The sequence below is a fragment of the Salvelinus fontinalis genome, unplaced genomic scaffold (genome assembly GCF_029448725.1).
Source record: "Salvelinus fontinalis isolate EN_2023a unplaced genomic scaffold, ASM2944872v1 scaffold_1401, whole genome shotgun sequence".
Lineage (NCBI taxonomy): Eukaryota > Metazoa > Chordata > Actinopteri > Salmoniformes > Salmonidae > Salvelinus > Salvelinus fontinalis.
Window position 1 is genome coordinate 17,946 of NW_026601610.1, and position 24,141 is coordinate 42,086.

General features: G+C 45.3%; 2 protein-coding genes across 2 annotated transcripts; one reads left to right on the top strand and one right to left on the bottom strand.

Annotated features, from left to right (window-relative positions):
* Positions 1–9,069: 9,069 nt before the first annotated feature.
* LOC129849232 (tetraspanin-33-like) lies at positions 9,070–13,325 on the top strand. The gene is made up of 7 exons (XM_055916171.1): positions 9,070–9,319; positions 9,952–10,079; positions 10,703–10,777; positions 11,846–11,941; positions 12,322–12,450; positions 12,680–12,841; positions 13,210–13,325. The coding sequence occupies exons 1-7, from the start codon at positions 9,205–9,207 to the stop codon at positions 13,309–13,311; spliced, it is 807 nt and encodes a 268-aa protein (XP_055772146.1). The 5' UTR covers positions 9,070–9,204; the 3' UTR covers positions 13,312–13,325.
* Positions 13,326–13,672: 347 nt separating this feature from the next.
* LOC129849233 (tetraspanin-33-like) lies at positions 13,673–20,587 on the bottom strand. Its single transcript, XM_055916172.1, has 7 exons — positions 20,350–20,587; positions 19,590–19,717; positions 18,892–18,966; positions 17,728–17,823; positions 17,219–17,347; positions 16,828–16,989; positions 13,673–16,459 (listed from the first exon to the last, which is right to left on the bottom strand). Exons 1-7 carry the CDS (start codon positions 20,462–20,464, stop codon positions 16,358–16,360), a joined length of 807 nt encoding a protein of 268 aa, XP_055772147.1. The 5' UTR covers positions 20,465–20,587; the 3' UTR covers positions 13,673–16,357.
* Between the last annotated feature and the right edge of the window lie 3,554 nt (positions 20,588–24,141).

Sequence of the window (24,141 nt, forward strand, 5' to 3'; positions counted from 1 at the left end):
GTTGGGCGTTGTTTTTCGCTCGTTTCGAGTTCGTGATTTCCTATCGCCCGGGGAATAAGAACACCAAGCCTGATGCCTTATCCCGTCTCTTTAGTTCTTCTGTGGTTTCTACCGACCCCGAGGGGATTCTTCCTGAAGGGCGTGTTGTCGGGTTGACTGTCTGGGGAATTGAGAGACAGGTAAAGCAAGCACTCACTCACACTGCGTCGCCGCGCGCTTGTCCTAGTAACCTTCTGTTTGTTCCTGTCTCTACTCGTCTGGCTGTTCTTCAGTGGGCTCATTCTGCCAAGTTAGCTGGCCACCCCGGCGTTCGGGGTACGCTTGCTTCTATTCGCCAGCGGTTTTGGTGGCCTACTCAGGAGCGGGACACGCGCCGTTTCGTGGCTGCTTGTTCAGACTGCGCGCAGACTAAGTCAGGTAACTCTCCTCCTGCCGGTCGTCTCAGACCGCTTCCCATTCCTTCTCGACCATGGTCTCACATCGCCTTAGACTTTATTACCGGTCTGCCTTCGTCTGCGGGGAAGACTGTGATTCTTACGGTTATCGATAGGTTCTCTAAGGCGGCACATTTCATTCCCCTCGCTAAGCTTCCTTCCGCTAAGGAGACGGCACAAATCATCATTGAGAATGTGTTCAGAATTCATGGCCTCCCGTTAGACGCCGTTTCAGACAGAGGTCCGCAATTCACGTCACAGTTTTGGAGGGAGTTCTGTCGTTTGATTGGTGCTTCCGTCAGTCTCTCTTCCGGATTTCATCCCCAGTCTAACGGTCAAGCAGAAAGGGCCAATCAGTCGATTGGTCGCATTTTACGCAGCCTTTCGTTTCGAAACCCTGCGTCTTGGGCAGAACAGCTCCCCTGGGCTGAGTACGCTCACAACTCGCTTCCTTCGTCTGCTACCGGGCTATCTCCGTTTCAGAGTAGTCTTGGTTACCAGCCTCCTCTGTTCTCGTCCCAGCTCGCCGAGTCCAGCGTTCCCTCCGCTCAGGCTTTTGTCCAACGTTGTGAGCGCACTTGGAGGAGGGTCAGGTCTGCACTTTGCCGTTACAGGGCGCAGACTGTGAGAGCCGCCAATAAACGTAGGATTAAGAGTCCTAGGTATTGTCGCGGTCAGAGAGTGTGGCTTTCCACTCGTAACCTTCCCCTTACGACAGCTTCTCGCAAGTTGACTCCGCGGTTCATTGGTCCGTTCCGTGTCTCTCAGGTCGTCAATCCTGTCGCTGTGCGACTGCTTCTTCCGCGACATCTTCGTCGCGTCCACCCTGTTTTCCATGTCTCTTGTGTCAAGCCTTTTCTTCGCGCTCCCGTTCGTCTTCCCTCCCCCCCTCCCGTCCTTGTCGAGGGCGCACCTATTTACAAGGTACGGAAGATCATGGACATGCGTTCTCGGGGACGTGGTCACCAGTATTTAGTGGATTGGGAGGGTTACGGTCCTGAGGAGAGGAGTTGGGTTCCATCTCGGGATGTGCTGGACCGTTCGTTGATTGATGATTTCCTTCGTTGCCGCCAGGGTTCCTCCTCGAGTGCGCCAGGAGGCGCTCGGTGAGTGGGGGGGTACTGTCATGTTTTTGATCATCATGTCTTGTCCCTGTGCTTCCCTCTGCTGGTCTTATTAGGTTCTTTCCCTCTTTTCTATCCTTCTCTCTCCTCCTCCCTTTCTCCCTCTCCCGCTCTCTCTCTATCGTTCCGTTCCTGCTCCCAGCTGTTTCTCATTCTCCTAACGACCTCATTTACTCTTTCACACCTGTCCCCTATTTTTGCCCTCATTAGAGTTCCTATTTCTTGCTCTGTTTTCCGCTTCAGTCCTTGTCGGATTCTTGTTTGATGTTTGCTGTTCAGTGTCCTTGTTCCGCCCTGTCGTGTTTTTGCCTTCATCAGATGCTGCATGTGAGCAGGTGTCTAGTGGTCGCGTCTCCAGTCGTTCATCTCTACTGACGAGAGGATTTCAGTTTTCCTGTTTTGTTTTTACCTTAGATATATCAGGAGTATCGTTTTTGTCTAAGACTGGAATAAAGACTCTGTTTCTATTACGTCGCTTTTGGGTCCTCCATCAGCATAACAGAAGAATCCGACCAAGAATGGACCCAGCGACTACGGATTCTCGCAAGACTGCCATTGAGATCCAGGGAGAAATGCTCGGTAGACACGAGCAGGAATTGTCTGCTGCTCGTCATGCCGTTGAGACCCTGGCCGCTCATGTCTCCGATCTCTCAGGACAGTTTCAGAGTCTTCGTCTCGTGCCACCAGCTACTTCCTGGTCTTCCAAGTCTCCGGAACCTAGGGTTAATAACCCACCTTGTTACTCTGGGCAGCCCACTGAGTGTCGCTCCTTTCTCACCCAGTGTGATATTGTGTTCTCTCTCCAGCCCAACACATACTCAGGAGAGAGAGCTTGGATCGCTTACGTCATATCGCTCCTGACTGGTCGGGCTCGGGAGTGGGGCACAGCTATCTGGGAGGCAAGGGCTGAGTGTTCTAACGTTTATCAGAACTTTAAGGAGGAGATGATACGCGTTTTTGATCGTTCTGTTTTTGGGAAGGAGGCTTCCAGGGTCCTGGCTTCCCTATGTCAAGGTGATCGATCCATAACGGATTACTCTATAGAGTTTCGCACTCTTGCTGCATCCAGTGACTGGAACGAGCCGGCGTTGCTCGCTCGTTTTCTGGAGGGACTTCACGCTGAGGTTAAGGATGAGATTCTCTCCCGGGAGGTTCCTTCCAGCGTGGACTCTTTGATTGCACTCGCCATCCGCATAGAACGACGGGTAGATCTTCGTCACCGAGCTCGTGGAAGAGAGCTCGCGTTAACGGTGTTTCCTCTCTCCGCATCTCAACCATCTTCTCCCATCAGCTCAGAGACTGAGCCCATGCAGCTGGGAGGTATTCGCATCTCGACTAAGGAGAGGGAACGGAGAATCACCAACCGCCTTTGTCTCTATTGCGGTTCTGCTGGACATTTTGTCATATCATGTCCAGTAAAAGCCAGAGCTCATCAGTAAGCGGAGGGCTACTGGTGAGCGCTACTACTCAGGTCTCTCCATCAAGATCCTGTACTACCTTGTCGGTCCATCTACGCTGGACCGGTTCGGCTGCTTCCTGCAGTGCCTTGATAGACTCTGGGGCTGAGGGTTGTTTTATGGACGAAGCATGGGCTCGGAAACATGAGATTCCTCTCAGACAGTTAGGGAGGCCCACGCCCATGTTCGCCTTAGATGGTAGTTCTCTCCCCAGTATCAGATGTGAGACACTACCTTTAACCCTCACAGTATCTGGTAACCACAGTGAGACCATTTCCTTTTTGATTTTTCGTTCACCTTTTACACCTGTTGTTTTGGGTCATCCCTGGCTAGTATGTCATAATCCTTCTATTAATTGGTCTAGTAATTCTATCCTATCCTGGAATGTTTCTTGTCATGTGAAGTGTTTAATGTCTGCTATACCTCCTGTTTCTTCTGTCCCCTCTACTCAGGAGGAACCTGGTGATTTGACAGGAGTGCCGGAGGAATATCATGATCTACGCACGGTCTTCAGTCGGTCCAGAGCCAGCTCTCTTCCTCCTCACCGGTCGTATGATTGTTGTATTGATCTCCTTCCGGGGACCACTCCTCCTCGGGGTAGACTATTCTCTCTGTCGGGTCCCGAACGTAAGGCTCTCGAGGATTATCTGTCTGTTTCTCTCGACGCCGGTACTGTGGTGCCTTCTTCCTCTCCCGCCGGAGCGGGGTTTTTCTTTGTTAAGAAGAAGGACGGTACTCTGCGCCCCTGCGTGGATTATCGAGGGCTGAATGACATAACGGTTAAGAATCGTTATCCGCTTCCCCTTATGTCGTCAGCCTTCGAGATGCTGCAGGGAGCCAGGTTCTTTACTAAGTTGGACCTTCGTAACGCTTACCATCTCGTACGCATCAGAGAGGGGGACGAGTGGAAAACGGCGTTTAACACTCCGTTAGGGCATTTTGAATACCGGGTTCTGCCGTTCGGTCTCTCTAATGCTCCAGCTGTCTTTCAGGCATTAGTTAATGATGTACTGAGAGACATGCTGAACATCTTTGTTTTTGTTTACCTTGACGATATCCTGATTTTTTTTCACCGTCACTCGAGATTCATGTTCAGCACGTTCGACGTGTACTCCAGCGCCTTTTAGAGAATTGTCTCTACGTGAAGGCTGAGAAGTGCGCCTTTCATGTCTCCTCTGTCACTTTTCTCGGTTCTGTTATTTCCGCTGAAGGCATTCAGATGGATCCCGCTAAGGTCCAGGCTGTCAGCGATTGGCCTGTTCCTAAGTCACGTGTCGAGTTGCAGCGCTTTCTCGGTTTCGCTAATTTCTATCGGCGTTTCATTCGTAATTTCGGTCAAGTGGCTGCCCCTCTCACAGCTCTGACTTCTGTCAAGACTTGCTTTAAGTGGTCCGGTTCCGCCCAGGGAGCTTTTGATCTCCTCAAGAAGCGTTTTACATCCGCCCCTATCCTTGTTACTCCTGACGTCACTAAACAATTCATTGTCGAGGTTGACGCTTCAGAGGTGGGCGTGGGAGCCATTCTGTCCCAGCGCTTCCAGTCTGACGATAAGGTTCATCCTTGCGCTTACTTTTCTCATCGCCTGTCGCCATCGGAACGCAACTATGATGTGGGTAACCGCGAACTGCTCGCTATCCGCTTAGCTATAGGCGAATGGCGACAGTGGTTGGAGGGGGCGACCGTTCCTTTTGTCGTTTGGACTGACCATAAGAACCTTGAGTACATCCGTTCTGCCAAACGACTTAATGCACGTCAAGCTCGTTGGGCGTTGTTTTTCGCTCGTTTCGAGTTCGTGATTTCCTATCGCCCGGGGAATAAGAACACCAAGCCTGATGCCTTATCCCGTCTCTTTAGTTCTTCTGTGGTTTCTACCGACCCCGAGGGGATTCTTCCTGAAGGGCGTGTTGTCGGGTTGACTGTCTGGGGAATTGAGAGACAGGTAAAGCAAGCACTCACTCACACTGCGTCGCCGCGCGCTTGTCCTAGTAACCTTCTGTTTGTTCCTGTCTCTACTCGTCTGGCTGTTCTTCAGTGGGCTCATTCTGCCAAGTTAGCTGGCCACCCCGGCGTTCGGGGTACGCTTGCTTCTATTCGCCAGCGGTTTTGGTGGCCTACTCAGGAGCGGGACACGCGCCGTTTCGTGGCTGCTTGTTCAGACTGCGCGCAGACTAAGTCAGGTAACTCTCCTCCTGCCGGTCGTCTCAGACCGCTTCCCATTCCTTCTCGACCATGGTCTCACATCGCCTTAGACTTTATTACCGGTCTGCCTTCGTCTGCGGGGAAGACTGTGATTCTTACGGTTATCGATAGGTTCTCTAAGGCGGCACATTTCATTCCCCTCGCTAAGCTTCCTTCCGCTAAGGAGACGGCACAAATCATCATTGAGAATGTGTTCAGAATTCATGGCCTCCCGTTAGACGCCGTTTCAGACAGAGGTCCGCAATTCACGTCACAGTTTTGGAGGGAGTTCTGTCGTTTGATTGGTGCTTCCGTCAGTCTCTCTTCCGGATTTCATCCCCAGTCTAACGGTCAAGCAGAAAGGGCCAATCAGTCGATTGGTCGCATTTTACGCAGCCTTTCGTTTCGAAACCCTGCGTCTTGGGCAGAACAGCTCCCCTGGGCTGAGTACGCTCACAACTCGCTTCCTTCGTCTGCTACCGGGCTATCTCCGTTTCAGAGTAGTCTTGGTTACCAGCCTCCTCTGTTCTCGTCCCAGCTCGCCGAGTCCAGCGTTCCCTCCGCTCAGGCTTTTGTCCAACGTTGTGAGCGCACTTGGAGGAGGGTCAGGTCTGCACTTTGCCGTTACAGGGCGCAGACTGTGAGAGCCGCCAATAAACGTAGGATTAAGAGTCCTAGGTATTGTCGCGGTCAGAGAGTGTGGCTTTCCACTCGTAACCTTCCCCTTACGACAGCTTCTCGCAAGTTGACTCCGCGGTTCATTGGTCCGTTCCGTGTCTCTCAGGTCGTCAATCCTGTCGCTGTGCGACTGCTTCTTCCGCGACATCTTCGTCGCGTCCACCCTGTTTTCCATGTCTCTTGTGTCAAGCCTTTTCTTCGCGCTCCCGTTCGTCTTCCCTCCCCCCCTCCCGTCCTTGTCGAGGGCGCACCTATTTACAAGGTACGGAAGATCATGGACATGCGTTCTCGGGGACGTGGTCACCAGTATTTAGTGGATTGGGAGGGTTACGGTCCTGAGGAGAGGAGTTGGGTTCCATCTCGGGATGTGCTGGACCGTTCGTTGATTGATGATTTCCTTCGTTGCCGCCAGGGTTCCTCCTCGAGTGCGCCAGGAGGCGCTCGGTGAGTGGGGGGGTACTGTTTTCTTTGAGACTGTGGTCCCAGCTCTCTTCAGGTCATCGACCAGGTCCTGCCGTGTAGTTCTGGACTGATCCCTCACCTTCCTCATGATCATTGATGCCCCACAAGGTGAGATCTTGCATGGAGCCCCAGACCGAGGGTGATTGACCGTCATTTTGAACTTGCCATTGTGGAGAGGTTGGAGTCTGTTTAATTGAGTGTGTGGACAGGTGTATTTTATACAGGTAACGAGTTCAAACATACAGGTAATGAGCGGAGAACAGTAGGGCTTCTTAAAGAAAAACTAACAGGTCTGTGAGAGCCGGAATTCTTACTGGTTGGTAGGTGATGAAATACTTATGTCATGCAATAAAATGCAAATGAATTACTTAAAAATCATACAATGTGATTTTCTGGATTTTTGTTTTAGATTACATCTCTCACAGTTGAACATATTGTACATATGATAAAAATTACAGACCTCTACATGCTTTGTAGGGAGGAAAACCTGCAAAATCGGCAGTGTATCAAATACTTGTTCTCCCCACTGTATACTCCAGAATGTTATGAAGAGTGATCAGATGAATTGCAATTAATTGCAAAATCCCTCTTTGCCATGCAAATGAACTGAATCCCCCAAAAACATTTCCACTGCATTTCAGCCATGCCACAAAAGGACCAGCTGACATCATGTCAGTGATTCTCTCGTTAACACAGGTGTAAGTGTTGACGAGGACAAGGCTGGAGATCACTCTGTCATGCTGATTGAGTTCGAATAACAGACTGGAAGCTTCAAAAGGAGGGTGGTGCTTGGAATCATTGTTCTTCCTCTGTCAATCATGGTTACCTGCAAGGAAACATGTGCCGTCATCATTGCTTTGCACAAAAAGGGCTTCACAGGCAAGGATATTGCTGCCAGTAAGATTGCACCTAAATCAACCATTTATCGGATCATCAAGAACTTCAAGGAGAGCGGTTCAATTGTTGTGAAGAAGGCTTCAGGGCGCCCAAGGAAGTCCAGCAAGCGCCAGGACAGTCTCCAAAAAATTGATTTAGCTGCGGGATCGGGGCACCACCAGTACAGAGCTTGCTCAGGAATGGCAGCAGGCAGGTGTGAGTGCATCTGCACGCACAGTGAGGCGAAGACTTTTGGAGGATGGCCTGGGTTTAAGAAGGGCAGCAAAGAAGCCACTTCTCTCCAGGAAAAACATCAGGGACCGACTAATATTCTGCAAAAGGTACAGGGATTGGACTGCTGAGGACTGGGGTAAAGTCATTTTCTCTGATGAATCCCCTTTCCGATTGTTTGGGGCATCCGGGAAAAAAAGCTTGTCCGGAGAAGACAAGGTGAGCGCTACCATCAGTCCTGTGTCATGCCAACAGTAAAGCATCTTGAGACCATTCATGTGTGGGGTTGCTTCTCAGCCATGGGAGTAGGCTCACTCACAATTTTGCCTAAGAACACAGCCATGAATAAAGAATGGTACCAACACATCCTCAAAGAGCAACTTCTCCCAACCATTCAGGAACAGTTTGGTGACGAACAATGGCTTTTCCAGCATGATGGAGCACCTTGCACTAAGGCAAAACTAAGTGGCTCGGGGAACAAGACATCGATATTTTGGGTCCATAGCCAGGAAACTCCCCAGACCTTAATCCCATTAAGAACTTATGGTCAATCCTCAAGAGGCGGGTGGACAAACAAAACCCCACAAATTCTGACAAACTCCAATCATTGATTATGCAAAAATGGGCTGCCATCAGTCAGGATGTGGCCCAGAAGTTAGTTGACAGCATGCCAGGGCGGATTGCAGAGGTCTTGAAAAAGAAGGGTCAACACTGCAAATATTGACTCTTTGCATCAACTTCATGTAATTGTCAATAAAAGCCTTTGACACCTATGAAATGCTTGTAATTATACTTCAGTATTCCTTAGTAACATCTGACAAAAATATCTAAAGACACTGAAGCAGGAAACTTTGTGAAAATTAATATTTGTGTCATTCTCAAAACTTTTGGCCACGACTGTAGTTTAAAGGTAATCCGACTTTTTAACCAGAAAGGATTAATAGCAGGATGTGTGTAGCAGGAAGATGACTTCTCCTCACCTGCTACAGTAACCTCTCTCTCTCCACTCTCTGCTGTGTGGATGGGTATTTTCTCTCTCCTCAGAATCAGACGGAAACAAAAATGTAATGTTTTATACAATTCAGAGGTCTCCAGGGGGAAGATTCTGGTTCTGAAAAGCAGCTTAAAGTTTCTGTAGTCGAATGTTAAATTTCACTTCAGCAGAGTAACATCCCCTAGCTCCTGCCTGGCTGTGTGTGTATCTGCTCCATAGAGTTATAAGATGGTCTGCTCTTAAAGGAGAAGAGTTCCATTTCCAGAGTGAGCTGTTTCTCACATACCTCCTTACTGTTTTATATACATTTCCACACTGAGGTTGGAATAATATTGTGAATATGATAATGCCCTTTTACTGTAAGAGCTGTTTGAAAATGTACTTTTGGCCTTCCTGTGACATCACCAGGTAGTACATTTGGTAATAGACCAATAAAAAAAGAAATCCTAACCTCTCTGCCAATAACAGCTAGTTTTCAGTTTTCCCCTCCCCACTCAGACAACTCCCAGACAATCCTAGAAACATTTTTGATTGAGAAATTGCTCTTTGCCAAGAAGGTATTTTTGTTTAAAATTAAAATGGTAAAAAACAAACAATCACAGTAAGGTATTAATGATTTGATATTTGAGATAAAAACATCTGCTTTGGACAGTTTAAACCCCTCCTGTTCTCTTCCTTTGAGACTGCGTGTCTTTCTCCTGTGTTATACTTTCACAAAGACACTATGTCCAGGTTCATATTTAGTCTACTTTCATATCGTTCTACTCCATATGCCTAGTTACAACAAGAAAAATAACATTGTGACTTTTTTCTTTTCATTTTATCAGATGATCTCATTGGTGTTGATGTCTATTGGCATTTACGCGAGGATGATGAAACATGCCGGTAAGTGATCCTCCATTGACTCAATCGATGCATACATTCAGTGTGAATTTCCAGAGCTGTTTGTATGGCATTCTAGTGGTGCTTTCAGACTGAGTTCAATAGGCCTAGGTCATGCACCATACTGTAGCTAAACGTTTTTCAACGGAAAATGAGTTTCTTATTGGACCAGGTAGTCTCACCCCATCCTGTTTTACTCCATTTCTCCTGTTTTGTGCCATTATGAACACGACCCTGGTCGCAACACCAAGGCAGAAATGCCAAGGCAGTACAGGACGTTGATAGAGTATGTCATTTTGTTTATGTGGTTCCAAAGGTCCCTCTGTTAGGAAGAATGTCAAATATGCAAACGGCTCACAACTTCTTCTAAGGTTTGATGAATATCCCCACTATGTTTGTAATTCCTTCTAAGATAAGAACCAACTTCAGTCATTGTAAACAAATCAAGCTCTCTCTCTCACTCTTTGGCGCCACATATACTCTCTCCCTCTCTCTCAATCTTTGGCGCCACATATACTCTCTCCCTCTCTCTCAATCTTTGGCGCCACGTATACTCTCTCTCTCCACTCTCTCCGGTACATGATTCTTTCACTTGCTGTCTGTCCCTTCTCTCCCGCTCTTTCTCCCTCTCCCAGAGGCAGCCATGGCCTGTCTAGCGGTGGACCCTGCCATCCTGCTGCTGATCGTGGGGGTTCTCATGTTCTTCATCACCTTCTGTGGCTGTGTGGGCTCCCTCAGAGAGAACATCTGCCTCCTACAGACAGTCAGTGGTCTAGCCCACTTCTAACTCTTTTTAAAAGAGCATCTTCAAATCAAAATCAAATGTTATTGGTCACATTCACAGAATACACAGAACAGGTGTAGACTTCACCGTGAAATGCTTACTTACGAACCTATTCCCCACAATGCAGACTTGTAAATATTTGATAAATAAAACCTTCATGCCTACCTACCTTCCTTGAAGAAATCAGGGATCTGTTAAGGATTGGTGGGTGAAGGCAGTAAGATAGAAATGGTGCTTTCACATAGCCAAACGTATGAATCAGTGATCTCTACCTCAAGGAAGGCAGGCTGGGAGGAAGGATGCATTCTAACAATATTGGAATTGGACCACTGCCAATTATCAGCTGTGTTGTGCTCTATCATTTGAATAGCCTAGTATGAGATACTTTAGTCCTCCTCAGGTTATCTGCTGATGGGGGGGTTTGACCCCTGAAAGATTACCAGGCTAATACATTCTTATCCATAAGACTTGAGTGACATGCCCTCAGACTGAACAAATTATTAACTATTCCTCCCTCTCTCTCTCTCTTTCTTTCTTGCTCTCTCTTTTTCCTTTCTTTCTTTCTTTCTTTCTTTCTTTCCTTCCTTCCTTCTTTACTCCAGTTCTGCATCTTCCTGACTATCATCTTTCTGCTGCAGCTAGCTGCAGGTATCCTGGGCTTCGTCTTCTCAGATAAGGTACTGTATCTCCACTAGGAAAGGATAGAATTATCAGAGTATCACTATGAGAATTATGGGGGTATCACTGGGAATTATGGGGGTATCACTATGGGAATTATTTATATTGGTTGTATCATGCAGCATTTTATTACCCATAATAAACTGTACATGTCGGTTCCCCCTAAGAATTTTACTCTGGGAACTCATTCCCACACGTCCCGTCTCCTCCACCCCTGCCTCTAGCTAGGTCATTATACCTTGACCAGGTCCTAATATTCCGTCCTTCTCCAGTTCTTGTTAAAGAAGTGCAACATCTCTCTTTGAGGTCAATTCAATAGATTGTTACTGTCCCCAAAGGGCAGTTCTTGTGCAGAATAAAATCTGCTTAATTGAAACGTACACACAGCATATACAACAAGAGGAAAATAGAAATCATTAAAAGAGAAAGATTTGCAGTGAATTCACAATATTTACAAGAGCAGCCAACGAAAGCCATGCTTTTGGATTAGACTTTCATACATTGTGACTGTTGAATATGGTTGGCTTTCTAATGTTCTATTGGCTCCGTTCGTGCTCATATCAGTTCATTTAAGTAATTACCGTAAGATAAGGGTCAGAAATATGATAATGACGACAAAAATGCTAATGTACATTTAGAAGAAGTATTTTTTGGGGGGGGCTGTTTGCCAGTCTGTGACTTGTGGCCAGAGAGCGCCCTCTGCTGCTAGTTGCCTTCAACTGCACTTCACCGGTCGATTTAATTCACCCAGCAGCAGGCTGTTGGTTTTCAGAGGAATGTACCACGTGTATACTTTGTGTGCGCGTGCCACTGTGCGTGCTTGCTTGCGTGTGTGTTCATGTGTGTAAAGACATAGAACGCAGCTCAAAGAAAGTCAGGTCTGTTTTCTAACTATGGGGGTATTATATTACCAGGATTTACTCAGGATAAATAAATGTGTGTAATTCAATGGCCCCTGCTTGTGGGAACAATCTTGTCTTGCTCAGGGTACAATTGAATGTATTAGTTGATTGACTAAACAAATTATTTAAAGCAAATGTCAACTTTCTTTTCTGTATTTTCTAAAGGCACGGAATAAAGTGAGTGAGATCATCAACAATGCCATCGTTCATTATAGGGATGACATTGACCTACAGAACCTCATCGATTTTGGTCAGAAAGAGGTGAGGAGTGGACCACGTATAACTGGAAAACAACACTGTCTCACTGTAATACTTGTTGTTCCCAAATAATACACGTTGAACTCAACAAGTACTGTACAGCGACGGTAGTTACACTACTGTTTATTCAGTATTGAAGGGTCTCTGTCAGATTTGGTCGAGGTTTTGAGATGACCCTTTTAGGTTCCTCTATCGTCCTCAACTGAAAACAACAGTTCAGTTCATTGTGTAGGTCTTAATCAGAAATGTGTCTCACAAGCTCTTGAGTTAAAAGACAACATCTACACACCACACTGAGTTTCACACAAATACAGACTGACAGCTGTTGACTACACAGGCTATACAATCCATTACCAATGACTTGTTTGTCCTCGTCTCCTCAGTTCAGCTGTTGTGGAGGTGTCACCTACACCGACTGGTCTCAGAACATGTACTTCAACTGCACCACAGACAACCGCAGCCGAGAGCGCTGCTCTGTTCCCTTCTCCTGCTGCCTGCTGTCTAGAGATGAGGTCAGGGGTTAGAGATCGGGGCCTTGGGGTATTACAATCATCTTGCCAGCAACTTGTTACAGTGGTTAAATCATGACAGGCTACAGTTAAGTGTGCTATTTTTATGTTCCACTTTATTGTCAAGTGTGGTTTAGTTTCAACAGAGCACAATGTGCATGCTCATGTATGTGCTTGTGCATTCTTGTGCACGTGCATTGTAATTAAAATGTATCTCTCTCTCTCTCTGCAGGCGGTCATTAACACAATGTGTGGTCAGGGGATGCAGGAGCTGCCATTCCTGCAGGCTGGTGCCTTCATCCACACCAATGGCTGCATCGACAAGCTGGTCAACTGGATCCACAGCAACTTGTTCATGCTAGGGGGCATCGCCCTGGGTCTGGCTATCCCACAGGTTAACATCACACACACACTTGTATAGTCTATTTCAGGGTTGGGGTCCATTCGAATTGATGTCACTCAATTCCTTCAAATCAAACATTAGAAATACATAGCTTCTCCTTTTCATGTTATTAAGAAGTAATTGAAAGTAGATTTAGTTATTTTAATTGTTAAATTGGAATTTCAGTTTATTTCTTGAATTGACTGACTTCAATTTAATTTGACCCCAGCCCTGGTCTATTTAGATTCACATTGTAACTCTATGGGCACATCATCTAGAAGTGTAGAGAGGGTCAGGAACCACGTGAAGTTACTTCTCTAAAGTCACTCCATTGCTCACCCAGCCTCTATTGTTTTCCTGTGTTCTCTCTCTGTCATTAGCTGGTGGGGATCACCTTGTCTCAGATTCTGATCAACCAGATAAAGGACCAGATTGAGCTTCAGAACTACAACCTGCAGCACCGTACAGACCCTTGGCAGTAACCTGGTCATGATTAGGTCCTGGGGGGGTACTTGCCCTCATTAGAGTTCCTATTTCTTGCTCTGTTTTCCGCTTCAGTCCTTGTCGGATTCTTGTTTGATGTTTGCTGTTCAGTGTCCTTGTTCCGCCCTGTCGTGTTTTTGCCTTCATCAGATGCTGCATGTGAGCAGGTGTCTAGTGGTCGCGTCTCCAGTCGTTCATCTCTACTGACGAGAGGATTTCAGTTTTCCTGTTTTGTTTTTACCTTAGATATATCAGGAGTATCGTTTTTGTCTAAGACTGGAATAAAGACTCTGTTTCTATTACGTCGCTTTTGGGTCCTCCTTCATCAGCATAACAGTAACACTTCCTTTTAGACCACCGTTTCCACTGGTATTTACCTGCTGTTTATTAGGACAATTACAAATGGTGTCATTGGGTAGTTTCTGGCACTTAATTACATGAATTCAACACAATTGGTAACCAACTAGCTGATACATGGATTGGAGTGCTTGTTGTGACGATTCCCAAAGAAACAAATAAAGAATTCATAAGCTATTGTCTTTACATAAGAGAGTAATTACCATTGTACCACGTACATTCAAAGTAAATACTCTCTGTACCTAAGGGGAATTGGGAAAATAATTTTAACATGTAAAAATGTGTTTTTTGAATGTTAATTCTTAGGATTTTACATGGGTCAGTTCCTAGAATGAATTCCACACCCGTCTGTACCGTTTAAATACAGTGCTAACCAGTAGCCTTGACCAGTAACAGTATGTTGACCCACATTTTGAGAAAACAAAACTGGTATTCCCAGTGGACCTAACTGGGTCGTGTTCATTAGGAACAAAACGGACTAAAACAGGACTTGTCCCATAGGAAGCGCTCAATTTAATTTCCGTTGCGTGCTCTAATGAACACAACCCCGGTGAGGGGAAATGCCAACAGGGCTAGCCGACGGCCCAACATGGTTATGTTATGGAGAGTAACAGCATTAGTGTAAACTCCAGTGTTGCAGCGCTTGCCAATCAAAACACCAGTGCTTGTGTAAAGGCGTTACGGAAAATAAGACTGTTTATTATAAAATCAGGCCTTTCTGTTGCGCTTTCAAATGGGAAATAAAGGAGAGCCGCACACTCTAGGAGCTCAGATGCAAAAATATTTAATTACCAACGTTTCGACAGGCGCTTTCAAATGGGGAAATCCCCTAGTAGCTCAGTGAGTAATAAACTACAATTACATTATTGGTCTGTATTGATACCCACAATGCTTCATATGTAAACGATATGATTTATTGAAAGGAATGTATTTACAGTCAATTTAGCTTGAAATATACACTTACTGGCCAGATTATTAGGTAAACCACCCCGTTCGCGAAAATGGGTCGCTCCTACAGACAGCGAGTCGCTTGTCAATGGCTTGCTATATAAAGCATGCAGATAGGCATCGAGGCATTAAGTTGTTGTCAATTGAATGTTAGAATGGGCAAAACGAGTCACCCAAGTGACTTTGAGCGTGGTATGATCGTTGATGCCAGGTGCGCCGGTTCCAGGATCTCAGAAACGGACGGTCTCCTGGGCTTGTCTAGGGTTTACCGAGAATGGTGAGACAAACAAAAATCGTGCAAGCTAACAGGCGGCATCTCGAAACGCACAACTCGTCGGTCCTTGTCACGGATGGGCTATTGCAGCAGGTGACCACACCAGGTTCCACTCCTATCAGCTAAAAACAAGAAGAAGCGGTCCCAGTGGGCACGCGATCACTAACACTAGACAACTGAGTGGAAAAACATTGTCTGGTCCAACGAGTCAGGATTTGGCGTAAGCAGCATGTGCAATGATTTATTTAAGCAATCATGCTCGAGGGGGTGTGGTATATCGCCAATATACCACGGCTAAGGGCTGTTCTTACGCAAGACGCAACGCTGAGTGCCTAGGTACAGCCCTTAGCCGTGGTATATTGGCCATATACCCCAATCCCTCGAGGTACCTTATTGCTATTACAAACTGGTTACCAACATAATTGGCACAGTAAAAAGAAAGGCTTTGTCATACACGTGGTTTATGGTCTGATATACCACAGCTCTCAGCCAATCAGCGATCAAAAGACCCAGTTTATAAAACTTGTTATAGCATGCATGGCAAACTACAGTTGGGAGATTTAACATACACACCATTAGCTAATGAGCTTTATTACATTACTTGGCTTTGCTCTTCCATATTTGAGAAGTGCCGACAGAATTGTCTTGTTCTCAACCCTATGAGAGTATTAGGGGATAACTGGATGGATATAAATAACAGATCAATGGCGTAAACAGCATTGACAAAAAAGTAACTGGACAGAGTCTACATTATTTCAGCAGTGTTTGTACTCCGGTTGCTGGGTTTTTTCCCTTTTCAATAAATTACAGATCGTGCCATATTTGAGATGAGTCAAATGACGAATAGGTGTGAATGGAGGAGTTCTCCATTGGCTGTCTGGCTGGAGTACTTCCTGATTAGATGCATTCCTTTTAGCTCCCCTGGGGCACAGGGTGGGCAGAGTTTCAACACTGACCATTCCATTGGTCATAAAGTGAAAACGCTAACCATCCGGAATACTGGGTGAGCTAAAACGAAACAAGCAGACATTGACACACTGTCCAGGCATCTGGACTTTTTCGGAATCTTGGTTTCTCAGCCATTTCACATGGGTCTTGTCCCTCAGCCACATCAACCCATTCAGGAAATAAACCATTGGTTCTGGTAGCTCAGTTGGTTAGAATATATACTGAACAAAAATAGACATGCATAAGAATCAAGAACGCAGAAAGAGAGCAGACCACTTCGACGTCTCGACTCTTGTCAAATGGTGGCTCATCCAACCAGAATCTTTGGCCTCAAAGCCAGTCCTTGCACCATTGAAATGATCAAGCAGCCTTGAAATTGAACAACATCTACATGAAAGCTTGAGCCCCATCCAGCAGAAGGGGGTAGAATTCCAGACTCCCACACCCCCTGGGTGACCCTGGGGTTGATGATCTAGTCCTGGTCCAGTTTGATCGGGTAGGACCTAATCATGACCAGGTTACTGCCAAGGGTCTGTACGGTGCTGCAGGTTGTAGTTCTGAAGCTCAATCTGGTCCTTTATCTGGTTGATCAGAATCTGAGACAAGGTGATCCCCACCAGCTAATGACAGAGAGAGAACACAGGAAAACAATAGAGGCTGGGTGAGCAATGGAGTGACTTTAGAGAAGTAACTTCACGTGGTTCCTGACCCTCTCTACACTTCTAGATGATGTGCCCATAGAGTTACAATGTGAATCTAAATAGACCAGGGCTGGGGTCAAATTAAATTGAAGTCAGTCAATTCAAGAAATAAACTGAAATTCCAATTTAACAATTAAAATAACTAAATCTACTTTCAATTACTTCTTAATAACATGAAAAGGAGAAGCTATGTATTTCTAATGTTTGATTTGAAGGAATTGAGTGACATCAATTCGAATGGACCCCAACCCTGAAATAGACTATACAAGTGTGTGTGTGATGTTAACCTGTGGGATAGCCAGACCCAGGGCGATGCCCCCTAGCATGAACAAGTTGCTGTGGATCCAGTTGACCAGCTTGTCGATGCAGCCATTGGTGTGGATGAAGGCACCAGCCTGCAGGAATGGCAGCTCCTGCATCCCCTGACCACACATTGTGTTAATGACCGCCTGCAGAGAGAGAGAGAGATACATTTTAATTACAATGCACGTGCACAAGAATGCACAAGCACATACATGAGCATGCACATTGTGCTCTGTTGAAACTAAACCACACTTGACAATAAAGTGGAACATAAAAATAGCACACTTAACTGTAGCCTGTCATGATTTAACCACTGTAACAAGTTGCTGGCAAGATGATTGTAATACCCCAAGGCCCCGATCTCTAACCCCTGACCTCATCTCTAGACAGCAGGCAGCAGGAGAAGGGAACAGAGCAGCGCTCTCGGCTGCGGTTGTCTGTGGTGCAGTTGAAGTACATGTTCTGAGACCAGTCGGTGTAGGTGACACCTCCACAACAGCTGAACTGAGGAGACGAGGACAAACAAGTCATTGGTAATGGATTGTATAGCCTGTGTAGTCAACAGCTGTCAGTCTGTATTTGTGTGAAACTCAGTGTGGTGTGTAGATGTTGTCTTTTAACTCAAGAGCTTGTGAGACACATTTCTGATTAAGACCTACACAATGAACTGAACTGTTGTTTTCAGTTGAGGACGATAGAGGAACCTAAAAGGGTCATCTCAAAACCTCGACCAAATCTGACAGAGACCCTTCAATACTGAATAAACAGTAGTGTAACTACCGTCGCTGTACAGTACTTGTTGAGTTCAACGTGTATTATTTGGGAACAACAAGTATTACAGTGAGACAGTGTTGTTTTCCAGTTATACGTGGTCCACTCCTCACCTCTTTCTGACCAAAATCGATGAGGTTCTGTAGGTCAATGTCATCCCTATAATGAACGATGGCATTGTTGATGATCTCACTCACTTTATTCCGTGCCTTTAGAAAATACAGAAAAGAAAGTTGACATTTGCTTTAAATAATTTGTTTAGTCAATCAACTAATACATTCAATTGTACCCTGAGCAAGACAAGATTGTTCCCACAAGCAGGGGCCATTGAATTACACACATTTATTTATCCTGAGTAAATCCTGGTAATATAATACCCCCATAGTTAGAAAACAGACCTGACTTTCTTTGAGCTGCGTTCTATGTCTTTACACACATGAACACACACGCAAGCAAGCACGCACAGTGGCACGCGCACACAAAGTATACACGTGGTACATTCCTCTGAAAACCAACAGCCTGCTGCTGGGTGAATTAAATCGACCGGTGAAGTGCAGTTGAAGGCAACTAGCAGCAGAGGGCGCTCTCTGGCCACAAGTCACAGACTGGCAAACAGCCCCCCCCAAAAAATACTTCTTCTAAATGTACATTAGCATTTTTGTCGTCATTATCATATTTCTGACCCTTATCTTACGGTAATTACTTAAATGAACTGATATGAGCACGAACGGAGCCAATAGAACATTAGAAAGCCAACCATATTCAACAGTCACAATGTATGAAAGTCTAATCCAAAAGCATGGCTTTCGTTGGCTGCTCTTGTAAATATTGTGAATTCACTGCAAATCTTTCTCTTTTAATGATTTCTATTTTCCTCTTGTTGTATATGCTGTGTGTACGTTTCAATTAAGCAGATTTTATTCTGCACAAGAACTGCCCTTTGGGGACAGTAACAATCTATTGAATTGACCTCAAAGAGAGATGTTGCACTTCTTTAACAAGAACTGGAGAAGGACGGAATATTAGGACCTGGTCAAGGTATAATGACCTAGCTAGAGGCAGGGGTGGAGGAGACGGGACGTGTGGGAATGAGTTCCCAGAGTAAAATTCTTAGGGGGAACCGACATGTACAGTTTATTATGGGTAATAAAATGCTGCATGATACAACCAATATAAATAATTCCCATAGTGATACCCCCATAATTCCCAGTGATACCCCCATAATTCTCATAGTGATACTCTGATAATTCTATCCTTTCCTAGTGGAGATACAGTACCTTATCTGAGAAGACGAAGCCCAGGATACCTGCAGCTAGCTGCAGCAGAAAGATGATAGTCAGGAAGATGCAGAACTGGAGTAAAGAAGGAAGGAAGGAAAGAAAGAAAGAAAGAAAGAAAGAAAGGAAAAAGAGAGAGCAAGAAAGAAAGAGAGAGAGAGAGGGAGGAATAGTTAATAATTTGTTCAGTCTGAGGGCATGTCACTCAAGTCTTATGGATAAGAATGTATTAGCCTGGTAATCTTTCAGGGGTCAAACCCCCCCATCAGCAGATAACCTGAGGAGGACTAAAGTATCTCATACTAGGCTATTCAAATGATAGAGCACAACACAGCTGATAATTGGCAGTGGTCCAATTCCAATATTGTTAGAATGCATCCTTCCTCCCAGCCTGCCTTCCTTGAGGTAGAGATCACTGATTCATACGTTTGGCTATGTGAAAGCACCATTTCTATCTTACTGCCTTCACCCACCAATCCTTAACAGATCCCTGATTTCTTCAAGGAAGGTAGGTAGGCATGAAGGTTTTATTTATCAAATATTTACAAGTCTGCATTGTGGGGAATAGGTTCGTAAGTAAGCATTTCACGGTGAAGTCTACACCTGTTCTGTGTATTCTGTGAATGTGACCAATAACATTTGATTTTGATTTGAAGATGCTCTTTTAAAAAGAGTTAGAAGTGGGCTAGACCACTGACTGTCTGTAGGAGGCAGATGTTCTCTCTGAGGGAGCCCACACAGCCACAGAAGGTGATGAAGAACATGAGAACCCCCACGATCAGCAGCAGGATGGCAGGGTCCACCGCTAGACAGGCCATGGCTGCCTCTGGGAGAGGGAGAAAGAGCGGGAGAGAAGGGACAGACAGCAAGTGAAAGAATCATGTACCGGAGAGAGTGGAGAGAGAGAGTATACGTGGCGCCAAAGATTGAGAGAGAGGGAGAGAGTATATGTGGCGCCAAAGATTGAGAGAGAGGGAGAGAGTATATGTGGCGCCAAAGAGTGAGAGAGAGAGCTTGATTTGTTTACAATGACTGAAGTTGGTTCTTATCTTAGAAGGAATTACAAACATAGTGGGGATATTCATCAAACCTTAGAAGAAGTTGTGAGCCGTTTGCATATTTGACATTCTTCCTAACAGAGGGACCTTTGGAACCACATAAACAAAATGACATACTCTATCAACGTCCTGTACTGCCTTGGCATTTCTGCCTTGGTGTTGCGACCAGGGTCGTGTTCATAATGGCACAAAACAGGAGAAATGGAGTAAAACAGGATGGGGTGAGACTACCTGGTCCAATAAGAAACTCATTTTCCGTTGAAAAACGTTTAGCTACAGTATGGTGCATGACCTAGGCCTATTGAACTCAGTCTGAAAGCACCACTAGAATGCCATACAAACAGCTCTGGAAATTCACACTGAATGTATGCATCGATTGAGTCAATGGAGGATCACTTACCGGCATGTTTCATCATCCTCGCGTAAATGCCAATAGACATCAACACCAATGAGATCATCTGATAAAATGAAAAGAAAAAAGTCACAATGTTATTTTTCTTGTTGTAACTAGGCATATGGAGTAGAACGATATGAAAGTAGACTAAATATGAACCTGGACATAGTGTCTTTGTGAAAGTATAACACAGGAGAAAGACACGCAGTCTCAAAGGAAGAGAACAGGAGGGGTTTAAACTGTCCAAAGCAGATGTTTTTATCTCAAATATCAAATCATTAATACCTTACTGTGATTGTTTGTTTTTTACCATTTTAATTTTAAACAAAAATACCTTCTTGGCAAAGAGCAATTTCTCAATCAAAAATGTTTCTAGGATTGTCTGGGAGTTGTCTGAGTGGGGAGGGGAAAACTGAAAACTAGCTGTTATTGGCAGAGAGGTTAGGATTTCTTTTTTTATTGGTCTATTACCAAATGTACTACCTGGTGATGTCACAGGAAGGCCAAAAGTACATTTTCAAACAGCTCTTACAGTAAAAGGGCATTATCATATTCACAATATTATTCCAACCTCAGTGTGGAAATGTATATAAAACAGTAAGGAGGTATGTGAGAAACAGCTCACTCTGGAAATGGAACTCTTCTCCTTTAAGAGCAGACCATCTTATAACTCTATGGAGCAGATACACACACAGCCAGGCAGGAGCTAGGGGATGTTACTCTGCTGAAGTGAAATTTAACATTCGACTACAGAAACTTTAAGCTGCTTTTCAGAACCAGAATCTTCCCCCTGGAGACCTCTGAATTGTATAAAACATTACATTTTTGTTTCCGTCTGATTCTGAGGAGAGAGAAAATACCCATCCACACAGCAGAGAGTGGAGAGAGAGAGGTTACTGTAGCAGGTGAGGAGAAGTCATCTTCCTGCTACACACATCCTGCTATTAATCCTTTCTGGTTAAAAAGTCGGATTACCTTTAAACTACAGTCGTGGCCAAAAGTTTTGAGAATGACACAAATATTAATTTTCACAAAGTTTCCTGCTTCAGTGTCTTTAGATATTTTTGTCAGATGTTACTAAGGAATACTGAAGTATAATTACAAGCATTTCATAGGTGTCAAAGGCTTTTATTGACAATTACATGAAGTTGATGCAAAGAGTCAATATTTGCAGTGTTGACCCTTCTTTTTCAAGACCTCTGCAATCCGCCCTGGCATGCTGTCAACTAACTTCTGGGCCACATCCTGACTGATGGCAGCCCATTTTTGCATAATCAATGATTGGAGTTTGTCAGAATTTGTGGGGTTTTGTTTGTCCACCCGCCTCTTGAGGATTGACCATAAGTTCTTAATGGGATTAAGGTCTGGGGAGTTTCCTGGCTATGGACCCAAAATATCGATGTCTTGTTCCCCGAGCCACTTAGTTTTGCCTTAGTGCAAGGTGCTCCATCATGCTGGAAAAGCCATTGTTCGTCACCAAACTGTTCCTGAATGGTTGGGAGAAGTTGCTCTTTGAGGATGTGTTGGTACCATTCTTTATTCATGGCTGTGTTCTTAGGCAAAATTGTGAGTGAGCCTACTCCCATGGCTGAGAAGCAACCCCACACATGAATGGTCTCAAGATGCTTTACTGTTGGCATGACACAGGACTGATGGTAGCGCTCACCTTGTCTTCTCCGGACAAGCTTTTTTTCCCGGATGCCCCAAACAATCGGAAAGGGGATTCATCAGAGAAAATGACTTTACCCCAGTCCTCAGCAGTCCAATCCCTGTACCTTTTGCAGAATATTAGTCGGTCCCTGATGTTTTTCCTGGAGAGAAGTGGCTTCTTTGCTGCCCTTCTTAAACCCAGGCCATCCTCCAAAAGTCTTCGCCTCACTGTGCGTGCAGATGCACTCACACCTGCCTGCTGCCATTCCTGAGCAAGCTCTGTACTGGTGGTGCCCCGATCCCGCAGCTAAATCAATTTTTTGGAGACTGTCCTGGCGCTTGCTGGACTTCCTTGGGCGCCCTGAAGCCTTCTTCACAACAATTGAACCGCTCTCCTTGAAGTTCTTGATGATCCGATAAATGGTTGATTTAGGTGCAATCTTACTGGCAGCAATATCCTTGCCTGTGAAGCCCTTTTTGTGCAAAGCAATGATGACGGCACATGTTTCCTTGCAGGTAACCATGATTGACAGAGGAAGAACAATGATTCCAAGCACCACCCTCCTTTTGAAGCTTCCAGTCTGTTATTCGAACTCAATCAGCATGACAGAGTGATCTCCAGCCTTGTCCTCGTCAACACTTACACCTGTGTTAACGAGAGAATCACTGACATGATGTCAGCTGGTCCTTTTGTGGCATGGCTGAAATGCAGTGGAAATGTTTTTGGGGGATTCAGTTCATTTGCATGGCAAAGAGGGATTTTGCAATTAATTGCAATTCATCTGATCACTCTTCATAACATTCTGGAGTATACAGTGGGGAGAACAAGTATTTGATACACTGCCGATTTTGCAGGTTTTCCTCCCTACAAAGCATGTAGAGGTCTGTAATTTTTATCATATGTACAATATGTTCAACTGTGAGAGATGTAATCTAAAACAAAAATCCAGAAAATCACATTGTATGATTTTTAAGTAATTCATTTGCATTTTATTGCATGACATAAGTATTTCATCACCTACCAACCAGTAAGAATTCCGGCTCTCACAGACCTGTTAGTTTTTCTTTAAGAAGCCCTACTGTTCTCCGCTCATTACCTGTATGTTTGAACTCGTTACCTGTATAAAATACACCTGTCCACACACTCAATTAAACAGACTCCAACCTCTCCACAATGGCAAGTTCAAAATGACGGTCAATCACCCTCGGTCTGGGGCTCCATGCAAGATCTCACCTTGTGGGGCATCAATGATCATGAGGAAGGTGAGGGATCAGTCCAGAACTACACGGCAGGACCTGGTCGATGACCTGAAGAGAGCTGGGACCACAGTCTCAAAGAAAACCATTAGTAACACACTACGCCGTCATGGATTAAAATCCTGCAGCGCATGCAAGGTCCCCCTGCTCAAGCCAGCGCATGTCCAGGCCGTCTGAAGTTTGCCAATGACCATCTGGATGATCCAGAGGAGGAATGGGAGAAGGTCATGTGGTCTGATGAGTCAAAAATAGAGCTTTTTGGTCTAAACTCCACTCGCCGTGTTAGGAGGAAGAAGAAGGATGAGTACAACCCCAAGAACACCATCCCAACCGTGAAGCATGGAGGTGGAAACATCATTCTTTGGGGATGCTTTTCTGCAAAGAGGACAGGACGACTGCACCGTATTGAGGGGAGGATGGATGGGGCCATGTATCGCGAGATCTTGGCCAACAACCTCCTTCCTCAGTAAGGGCATTGAAGATGGGTCGTGGCTGGGTCTTCCAGCATGACAACGACCTGAAACACACAGCCAGGGCAACTAAGGAGTGGCTCCGTAAAAATCATCTCAAGGTTCTGGAGTGGCCTAGCCAGTCTCCAGACCTGAACCCAATAGAAAATCTTTGGAGGGAGCTGAAAGTCCGTATTGCCCAGCGACAGCCCCGAAACCTGAAGGATCTGGAGAAGGACTGTATGGAGGAGTGGGGTGGGCCAAAATCCCTGCTGCAGTGTGTGCAAACCTGGTCAAGAACTACAGGAAACGTATGATCTCTGTAATTGCAAAAAAAGGTTTTTGTACCAAACATTAAGTTCTGCTTTTCTGATGTATCAAATACTTATGTTAGGCAATAAAATGCAAATGAATTACTTAAAAATCATACAATGTGATTTTC